This window comes from Salarias fasciatus, chromosome 14 (genome assembly GCF_902148845.1).
Source record: "Salarias fasciatus chromosome 14, fSalaFa1.1, whole genome shotgun sequence".
NCBI classification, from domain to species: Eukaryota; Metazoa; Chordata; class Actinopteri; order Blenniiformes; family Blenniidae; genus Salarias; species Salarias fasciatus.
Genome location: NC_043758.1, coordinates 5705328 through 5715990, shown reverse-complemented (window position 1 = coordinate 5715990; position 10663 = coordinate 5705328). Strand labels below are relative to the sequence as shown.

Sequence of the window (10663 nt, the reverse complement as noted above, 5' to 3'; positions counted from 1 at the left end):
GGTCTCATGTTTGTTCGTGACGTTGCTGTGATGGAACCCGGCAGTGCGGACGCTGCTTCACGGACGTCTTCGCTTCACCCCGAGAGGCCGTTTTCTAACAGCAAACCGTCGTACGGCTCTCTCTTCGCTCTTTCCGCTGCCTGTGTGATACGGACTTCTAAACTCGACTGTACTGAAGCATCTCCTTTTCTATACTTGTGGCTCAGTAGAACAGCTCTTTCAGGGTGTAGCTGCATGGAAGCAGTTATGTACTAAAACTCTTAATTGAAAAAAAATCTTCTCAACCAGTGAGAATGAAGAAAGACCAGAGTCCGTATCACAGCCTTTGTTTGATTTGAATTGAAGCAATCCAAACCAGTCGAGGCCCAGAAAGTGACTCACCTGCTTTCTCCGCCCACCAAACCGTCACATCTGGATGTAACAGTGTGTGTGTATATATGCATATACATATATATATATATAACCATTTTATTTTTTCATGTTTTGGAAGAGATTGTTTTGTAATTAAATTTCCTGTTTCTATGTTTATAGTAATAACATTATTTGTTTTTATGTCTAAATAAAGATCAATGAAATCAAAGTCACGTTTCTTTCATTCTGTATTCATTATTGGTCTCAGAATTAACTTTAAGAGAGTTTGGGAGCTTATGCAGCCTTTATTAACCAATGTTTCATTTTTATTACATGAGATGTTGTCGGTAACAGGTTTCTTTTATCTTTGTTTTGGTCATTCAAAGTGAACAATACTTTGTTTTTATTTTAAATGTGCTGAACTATAATCAGAAATAAATCATGTATTCATTGTTGGATTAAAAAAAACCCAAATAATCAACTTTTTTTATCAGCAGGTTGGTAGATAAATAAACAAATAGCACTCTTGGGTATACTTACAGTTTTAAAAATAACTTTTCAAGTATGGAATTTTACTCATATTGAAGTAAAATTTGATTGTGCCCATATTTGAAACCCTTTGATCATCGCATTAGTGGCCAATAGCTTGATTGTTTAGTGGAGAAACACACATTGTGTTTCCAAAATGAGTACCATTTTTATATAATCTATATATTCTATCTTTAAAAAGCGTTTTGAACGTAGGTATATCCGTTGCTTTACATGACTTGAGATTTAAAAGTAGCACTGTAGTTTTTGAGAAACGTCGTTCAGATGGGATTCGTCCTCCCACACCTGAAAAGTGTCATATATGTTGAGCTGGTTTATGAGATGGTGTCATGGTTTATTTATCTGAATATTGAGCCCGTTAATTTAGGTGATATCTTTGATCTATTGGTTGAGAACCACTGCAGAGATCATCTCTGTCCATGGTGCTGGAATCAAATCAGTCCATCTTCTTCATCTAACCACGCATGTCCAGGGAGGGCAGGCAAACTCCACATATAGAAATCCTCCAAAGCACAGACTCAAACTGGGGATATTTTTGTGGGGATGTGAGAGCAAACCACAACACCACTGTCTCAGGAGGAGTAGTCCACACACTGAACTCATCCCCAGCAGGTCCAGACTGAAATTATTGCTCAGTCAATGGGTATTCAATTAAAACACTGCACCCTGCTGGTGTGTCCTTCCCTGGTCACATACTGAAGTGCAGAAGTCTGCAACCCCAGGCTCTGCAGACACATGTCTCTGTGGGGACAAATGGAATAGGGAAAATAACTGAAAGCACAAGAAATGGGGAAAACAAACAAACAAAAAAGAAAAAACGGCTTTTAAAAAAAACCCCTGAAATGACTGAAATTCCTAAAAGAAAGAAATGAAAATGACCAATTCCAATAGTAACCGATCGGACCCTAAAAGAAATGCAAAACCGCTCAAAAATGGTTAAAACAGCTAAAATGTGAAACATCTTATACAATAAATGATGAAATAGAGAGAAACATCTAAAATCAGGTATCACAACAGTTAACTTGAAATGAAACGTTCACATTCCTGAGTCCTGACTTGCAACAAAAGCACATAAATGCAACATAAGATATAGTTTAAGATATGTTTTATACTTATAATATAGCTGTTTGTCCCATTTTAAAGATTAAACATGTTTTGCAGCTAGAGTTAAACTTCATTTAGCTAGAGTTAAACAGATTTTATTTATTTATTTATTTATTTATTTATTTATTTATTTATTTATTTATTTATTTATTTAGTTATTTATTTGTTCATTTGTTCATTTAATTGAACAATTCATATGCAAAAATTCAAACAATAGAACAGCGAAAACAGTCAATACTTTCCAACAGTAATCCAGCAAGAGTTTAATTAGAAAAAAGAAAAAAAAAAGCATAAATCAAAGAACATCAGTCAGTAGTTTGATTCCCTTTGGGGCAGTTGAGCGTCGGACGCGCAGCGCAGCCTTGACGCACAGACGCAGGGACGCGCGGTCGGGATGGGCCCGGTCCCTCCAATCACATTTCGCTCGGACTCCGTCGTACGACGTTCCGACCGCGGTGCCTTGTTTTCATCACCCTCCTCCTCCTCTTCTTCCTCCTCCTCCTCCTCCTCCTCCAGCTCTTCCATCCATCCCGCGGCTCCAGCTCAGTCTGTGGGCGAACGCGGGGAAGATGCGCACCTTCCAGCCGGACTGCGCATTTCGACTCCGCCGGGCTCTCGCGCCACATCCTCGCGGCTGATGTTTGACGCAGATGTTGCAGCGCCTTTCTCGGTGCCATGCACCGTGGAGGGTTTGCTTCTTCTTCTTTTTTTTTTCGCCCGGCCGTCCAGCCTCTTCCTCCTCCATCCAAACGGCGTCACTTGCGTCCGAGAGGCGCGTCGTCGCTCCAGTTTGACTGAATGCCGCAGCCGGCAGCGTTTGGATCAGCTCAGCAGGCCAGCATGCAGGCACCCCGGGAGGTTCTTATAACGGGTCACATCTCTCCATTTTTCTGTGCTTAGCAGCAATTCAGAGGTAAGTCAAAAAACTGACTTTTTCTTCTTCTTCTTCTTTTTCTTTTTTTACTATCTAGCACAAAACTCTCTGAGGTTATTGATCTGGCAGCTTCTTGACAGGATGTGCGTGGTTTGTGCTTTTTCCTGCTGATTTCTCTGGTCATCAATACCTTATTTATAGCGTCAACATGACCTCAATTCAGAACAAGCACTTCTCTCTGTGACTGACTTGAGCGATGCTCTCTGTGACAAAGTCAGCAGCTGAAGTTATAAAAGCTGGGGTCTGTTCCAGGGAGATGTGGGGGGGGGGGGGGCTTGTGGAGTGAAACTGCCCCCACCTCTGTAACTCTGCTCCCTCCGTCTCTCCAGCCTCTGCCATGGGGGACGACAGCCGCCTTTCTCGGCAGATCGAGAGTGTGGAGAGGAGCGTGGTCTTCCTCAGACAGGAGCACCTCTCCCTGCTGCACGGCCTCCACCTGGAGATCCTCTCCCTGCAGAAACGATGCTCAGGTGAGGCTGGCGTGCTGCCGACGTGTGTGTTTGTATGCGTGTGTGTGAGAGAAAGAAGGAAAGAAAATAACTTTGTGACCCCAGAGGACCGAGATCAGAGAGTGAAGAGCCAAATTATACTTAATGCTTTTCTTTTTACTAATCCATGCATTACTGAGCTGAAGACGAAAAGTTCCTCTATCTATCTATCTATCTATCTATCTATCTATCTATCTATCTATCTATCTATCTATCTATCTATCTATCTATGTATCTATCCGTCTAGTTTTCATTTTGAGAAGCATCCCTCACACTAATCCTCTTTTGGCATCACTCTTTTTGTATTTTCCGCTGCTGTAGCTCTTCCATTAATCAGCATGGAGCCCTATCGTTGACCTTTTACCCTCAGAGAAAGGATTTACTATAAGATTCTGAATAGCAGGCTTAACTGGCTGGAACGGACACCGCTCTCTGGCCTTTTGTTAGTGTTTTTCTTTCTGCTTCATATTAATCCGTTGAGCCTGGACTCAGGCCGTCTCCCGCTTCCGTCCAGGTAGAGCTCCAGTTTGAAATACGACGCTTTGCGCTGAACCACAGCCCTGCGTTTTGAAGGGGACTCTTGTGATTCCTTTATGGTGTTTGCTTTGTTCATCATCAGACGGGAGCGTGCGGCGTCCGTCAGAGCCATGATGTCATGCTGCCATTCCTGTAGATTACATCATTTCCTGTCCGGGGGCCTAATGGATATGACTTCCATTTAATCAAACATGCACACGTGTGTGTGATCACACACACATGCTGGGTTCTGCTAATCCCGTGAGGATTGCCTGTTTAATTTAATTGCGCTATAGAAGGATTTTTTTCTCTCCAACATTGATCTCCAGTCTCACTCCAACCAAACCCTCCTAATAAGTCACTTAAAACCCTAAAAAATAATAGAATAAATCTCTGAATGGGAAGCAACACACATCTATTGGTTTATTGTTTACACACAATAAATCCCCGGAAAGATACACACACACATATATCCATTATGGTTAATCCATAGCTTTTGTAGCTTTAGTAATCCATATGAAGAGGATTGTGTTGTGCAGGAGGGGGAGGGGGGAGATGGCTCGGAGTCAGCTGTGCTAAAAACCACTTCCTCCACCCTCCTGTAGTCCTGCTGCACCGTCACATCTGTCCAGTCCAGCTGTGCGTGGCAGTGAGGAGTTCTCTCACCTTTTTCTTTCTCACCGATTGAAGTTTTCTGCTGTCACGACACCGCTCAGCCCACATTGTTCATAGTTTCTGGTTTAAAAAGAGAAACAAATTAAAATGGCAAATGAACCAAACAGAATGTTTGATGCTTTAAACGAAATAACATCAACAGCCTCTGGACAGGAAGCATCATGCGATGATGGTCCAGGCATAAAAAACAAAAATTCAAATAAAGACGGAGGTCATAAGTTCAGGAGTCTGAATGTAAACGAGGCTGGAAAACTGGTAGCAGGAGGCGGGATCAGTGTTTGCTGCCAGCTCAGTCTGTAAGGTGACTGCAAGGTTGAGTCCAAATGCTTCCACGCTCGTCAGCTCTGTAAAACTCTTGGAGTTTCCTCATCTCGTGCTCCTCTGTCTCCTCGAATGAAGAAGAAAACCACGTTGTCAAAACTCACGTATGATGTGCTGATGTGTGGCAGAGAATAGATTAGCAGCACGTGAGTGTCTTTGTCCTTGAAGATCATCTTTGCAGAATTCAAGGTTGTATCAGTGAAAGGAATAGACGGTGAAAACTCAGCGAAGCTGCAGGAGATAAGCCTGAGAAATGGGACGTTGCAGTTTGCAGAGGGGCCTCACTTTCACCGTTTCCAGAAATATTTATAACCATCGGGTTCCTGTGGCTAAATGAACTTTCCTGGATCCTTCCGGCAGTTGCAGGGGAGGATAATAACTCGAACCTCAGAGCTCTCCAGGTCTCCCTCATTTGGCAGTCACAGTTTAATGCTAAATCCAGTAATCGCAGAGCGTGCCTCGGCGGAGCCGGCCCCCTTCGTCTTCCCCTCCCTTCACTCCCGATGTCTCTCGGTCTCCCTCCCCTCCTCGTCCTCCTGTGTCTGCCTCTCTTCATGCCAGCTGCATGGGTGGGCGTGTTATGCTGACTGCAGAGGGAAGAAAAGAAAGGGTGTGACAGGGGGGATCGAGAAGAGAGGAAATGCAGTCTACAACTAACACGCATCCCTCCAGTTTGACCTGAATCGCTCTGAAAATCTCTCCTTTGAGAAACGTTTACGGTTCATCGTGTTTGATACCAATAATTTGATGGTGATAAATGTCTACTTGTCTCATTTCCTTACAGGAAGATTTGTCTTGAGGAACTTCAGAATTATCTTTTAATTTAGTCATAACACATCAAAACTCTGTAATCAGGACATCAGATGACAATTCTACATATTAGCTTTTCTAAGAAGGCGTCATTTGAATAGGATCATTTCAGAATTGCTCACACACTTCTTTTGTAGTAAAATAAAGACATATTTGAGATTGTATTTCTCCTCATGGCTCCACTGAGATCAAACTGGGTTGAACTAAAATGAATGAGACTGAAGACATTAGTCTATGGCTCTGTGAACAAAGACACAAAGCAAATTTAGACCAACGTGCGTGACTGTGCTGAAGTGTGCGCTGAATATGCCGAGCGTTAGGATTTCCCCGAGGCGTTCAATGACCATCAAGATGACTGGCAGGCCTGACAACAGCAGCAGTCTCTCCCCCCTTCATCACCACTTCACCTTCGGATCTGGCCTCACGGCTGCAGAGCGGCCGGACTCGAACATGAGATCCGATCCTGAGTGGCGGGCAGCGCGATGATCCCGGTGAGATCCTCAGAGTCGCTCCAGTCGTCGGCCCTGCTGCTTCCCGCTGGGTGAAAAACTGTTTGATCATCCAAACCTGATACACACAAGCCGCTGAATGTCCAGAGCCTCTTAGCTGTCTGTGTTTTTATGACACTGGCGAAGTGCATTCCCTAATGCGGGACATAAAAACCCATCTGCACTGTCACTGAGACGATAGCGGCGTTTACGAGGGATGCAACACACAAGGAAATGTATTTTCTCAGAGGGAGTTTGGTGAAAGCTGTGGAGGTTTATTTGTAAATTTACATGAAATGAAACAGCATTTCACTCCTTTTTTTGTGTTTTCTATGTGAGTGACTCAAGTTACTACCAAGCATCTTAACGTCTGGACGTATAGAGGCCTCGTCAGCATTAAAACCGAAACATAATCGTGTTATATTAGTCAGCACATGCTTAAGTGCCTCCATAAATACATAGTGCAGCTTACATGCTGTCTCCTTTCTTTGGAAACAACTTCCTTGGGAAAAAAATAACCTAAGTGGAAGATTCTATAAATTACAACATGTCAAGACAGACAGACAGTGTGGATGGATGCATCTAACAGGAGCAATTCTTCCACATTTCTTTCACGAGAACCGAATAACTGAAGCAAAGCAAGAGCCGTTAAAACTCTGGCTATGCCAGCATGTGACACTGAACTGCCCTGAGTTTACCCCTAAAGTTTACCCTCTGGATGCTCACCAACAGGGGGCGCCGTTTTGAAAGGTTAAAAGATATATATTTTTTGTTTTGTTTTGTTTATCCTCCCTGTGACAGCAGGGACTCCAGCTCCTCAGTCTTTGATGTAAAGTTTCAGTTTTTGTTTCATAAATTATGCATGTGATAACGGAAAATGCGCCGGTGACTGACTCAGACATCTGTTATTCTAACCAGCAGCAGCAAGCGGGAAATGTCCGTGTGCAGCAGGGCTGTCGTGCTTCTATAACCTACCTCAAATTAAATCCTTTCTTTCTCTGTGGCACCTCTGTAATCTGTGTTTTTGTGTCTCACTTGTGCTTGTCAGAGCTGACCAGTGAGCTGAAGGTGATGCCTCCCGGCAGGAGCCAGATCGGTACGTTGAAAGTTCCTGACTTTACACATCTGATTTCCTGTAAATGATCTCTTTCTTCCTCTAAATGTTTTTTTTTTTAGTTTTGGAGACACGAAAGACAGACAGACGTGTGTTTACATCTCCCCAAGCAAGTTTATCCTCATCACAGTAAACCTCACCCTCTGCGTCACGTCCCTCGTCCCTCCACCGTCCCATCCCCCCCTCTGGGGGACAGATCCCTGTCAGCCGCCCCCCCCTCCTCCCTCTCCTCGCCCATGAGGAGGGCAAACACCGTGACCCTCCCTGCACAGGCCTGATGAAGCAAATCTCTGCAAATCTCACACATGCAATTATCCTGTGTGAAAGCAGAGCGGTGCAGCACAGGGAGGCTGAGGATTAAAACACAGACACACACCTCATGTTTGGCTGCCGGCCTCCTGCATGCAGCGACTCAGAGACGGACACCATTTTGTCACGGAAAATTAGAGCCAGAGGAGAACGGGAGCAGTAGTAAAGGACTGTAAATGTGCGTGTTTGTGGAGAGTGTGGAGCGGAGGGAGGAGTCGTGCTCCTCTGCATTACTCAGCCATTAGATCCCATCTCCTTTTTTCCAGGACAGGTTATCCCCGGATCCATCAATACCAGCTCAGCCCTCTGTTCTCCTTCCACCCGGACAAATTGATCCATCCTCTTTTTCTTTTCCTGCTCTCGTTTTTCCTCGAGGTCCCGGTGGAGGTGTCCGCTTACAGACTCTGCTGAAAACTAAAGAGTTGTAGGGCCAGGGAAGGAGGTGGAGAGGAGTGTGATTAAGGTGCAGATGGTATACAGAGGTATCAAGATCCTATTAAATAGAAATTTGTGTTTTCATAAAACAAATATTAGTTTCAGACTTGACAATATTGCTTTTTATCAGTATTCTTCTCCATCCGCTTGTTTAAAAACTACTAGAAGACAAACTGGGAAAAGAAACACACCTTCCCTCTCGCCTTTTCTCACATTTGCACCCATAAAGCGCCGTCTTACTCTCAAATCTAAGACCTCTTTGCCTGTGGGATTCACCAAACCTCCCATCATCCTCGAGGTTTCTGCAGGCAGAGGGGTCAGAGTCGGCCTCTGAGGGTGTAATCTCCCTCTCCAGCTCCAGCTCAGGCAGTCTGGAGGGCGCTGCACTGAGTCAGGGCTTTTTATCCAGAACCCACTCGCCTCCAGGGAATTCTGCTGTAATGAAAGAGGACAAAGGTTGTCCGCAGAATTTAAACAAAAAAAAGAAAGAAAGAAAGAAACACACACACACACACACACACACACACACACACACACACATACATAGAAAACTAGGCAGGATACTGTGGTAAAGCTGGCCTCAGTACAGACAAGCAGAAAAGGCCTCAGGTAGGAATGTGGAGCTCTGTGGGGAAACGTTCTCCGTTACTGCTCCGTGAATCTGTTTGATTGGGTGAATATCAGATATCAGGACTATTCGCTGGAAACGAAGCCTCATGACGCAGCTTTAACTGAGCCTTGATATCAAGACGTGAAGCAGCTTTGAGCTCCGAACAGCATTTGTTTGTCTGGTTTTCTCACTTTCTGTGCTCCACCCATGAGCATGAGCATCAGGCGCCGGCGCTGGGTGGAGGACAGGGCGGGTCGACAGGAGATCAGAGCGATGGTAAAAATAACACATATGAACCTGGATACCCTCATTTAATATGAAGAAAACTCACTTTAGAAAACATATACCGAGTCCAGGTACATCATGATGCTGCTCAACAACCCCCTGGACCGTCTTCAAATCCACTGAGCTATTTCCAGTGTTACAAACGATCCCTGACAGATTTGGAGAGGAGACTGGAGACGATCCAGATTCTTGCTGTTTTCCGTCTTGTTCGCTGCTGCTGTCATTGTCTCCAAACACAAATATGATGTGAACAATCTGTGAGTCACGCTTGTGTGTGAACAGTCGGCCAAACAAAGGCTCAGCTTCACTACAGAGAAGAGGGAGCTGTCCTGCATCACTGCGTGTGTAATTACTGCTGTAAATCAAGGTTTTGGTTACACATTACAGGCAACTGCGGAAATACATTTAACAGCACTGAACTGGATTTGTGAGTGAAGAATCGATGTGTGTGTACATGGAAGGAGGGTGTGTTTTGCTCTGTTTTTGCTGGAGGGGAATAGAGGCGAGCGATGCTGAAGTTCTGTCATGAGGGGGATAAAATGTATCTTTCTGACAGTAATCGATGCTTCTTTCACAGACAGTCTGAGGAAAACACATCCTCTACATGTGTTTTGAAAGTGATGCAGGGTTCCCGACCGTCTGCTCTTTGTGCGTCAGACCTGCAGGTGGAGGAGGAGCTGCTGGAGGCGCGCTGTCGGGACGTGGAAAACCACCTGTCAGAGCAGGAGTGCACTTTAGGTGAGATCCGCAAGGAGCTGAGCCACAAGGGGGCCTTGGTGGGGGCCCTGAGGGCCAACCTCAAGGAGAAGGAGCGCCACTTCCTGGAGGAGCTCAAGCGCCGCAGCCACTGCTCCACCGTCCTCAACACGGAGCTGCAGAAGCAGACGGAGGCGGCGGCGTACCTGTCCTTCCAGCTGCACGCCGCCAGGCAGAAGCTGCACCACCAGCGGATGCAGCAGAGGCAGGGCCTCCTCGCCAGGGCCGGCGGCCAGGGGGCCCAGTACGGCGCCGAGCAGAACTGCCTGTCGGCCCAGACGCTGTCCGGAGCCTCGCCCTCCTCCCCCGTGGTCAAACCCAAGCGTAAGAGCATCCGGGCGTCGTCCCGGGTGGAGCGCTCCAGGGAGTGTGTGCCTGTGGAGAAGGTGATGGGCCCCGCGGAGCCCACGGCCATGCCCGACCCCGCCCTCTTCCTCCACCCTCGCAGGCACAGAGCCCGTCCCAGGCACGCCGCCGCCCAGAGACAGCCTCCACCGGGCCTGCAGAGAGAGGCTGAGGAGGAGGAGGAGGAGGAGGAGGAGGAGGACAGACTGGTGACCTCTGCAGCAGCGCCCCCTGCTGCTCAGACCAAGGCAGACTGATGACCACTGTGACCAGTATGGAGCTCTCCTCCTGTCAGACTGTTATTCTGCACCCAGACCCGTTTTAGCCATTTAGCCCGATCACACCCACCGCAGACTCTTTTTATTACCGACTTTGATATATCTTTACATGACAGAGTCAGTGCACCTTGAGTGGGTCTGAAATTAGAAGGAGTTGTTTACAGTGCTGTCCGGCGTCCGGGGCCTTATTTCGGAGCGGCCCCCGCCGCTGTGATTTACGGTGGCGGAGCGTTTGACTGTAGGAGCAGCCATTTAAAGACCGCCAGCCCAGTTGTGTGACCAAACCAACTGTGAC

At 46.2% G+C, this 10663-nt stretch overlaps 1 protein-coding gene across 1 annotated transcript; it reads left to right on the top strand.

Annotated features, from left to right (window-relative positions):
• Positions 1-2882: 2882 nt before the first annotated feature.
• On the top strand, positions 2883-10347 carry ccdc92ba (coiled-coil domain containing 92Ba). The gene is made up of 4 exons (XM_030108897.1): positions 2883-2917; positions 3268-3408; positions 7285-7332; positions 9647-10347. Exons 2-4 carry the CDS (start codon positions 3276-3278, stop codon positions 10345-10347), a joined length of 882 nt encoding a protein of 293 aa, XP_029964757.1. The 5' UTR covers positions 2883-2917; positions 3268-3275.
• Positions 10348-10663: the final 316 nt, after the last annotated feature.

Coding starts and splice junctions, on each gene's coding strand:
- ccdc92ba (XM_030108897.1), top strand. CDS start 3,276: ATGGGGGACGACAGCCGCCTTTCTCGGCAGATCGAGAGTGTGGAGAGG. Junction 3,409..7,284: donor CCTGCAGAAACGATGCTCAG/GTGAGGCTGGCG, acceptor TGTGCTTGTCAG/AGCTGACCAGTGAGCTGAAG. Junction 7,333..9,646: donor TCCCGGCAGGAGCCAGATCG/GTACGTTGAAAG, acceptor TTTGTGCGTCAG/ACCTGCAGGTGGAGGAGGAG.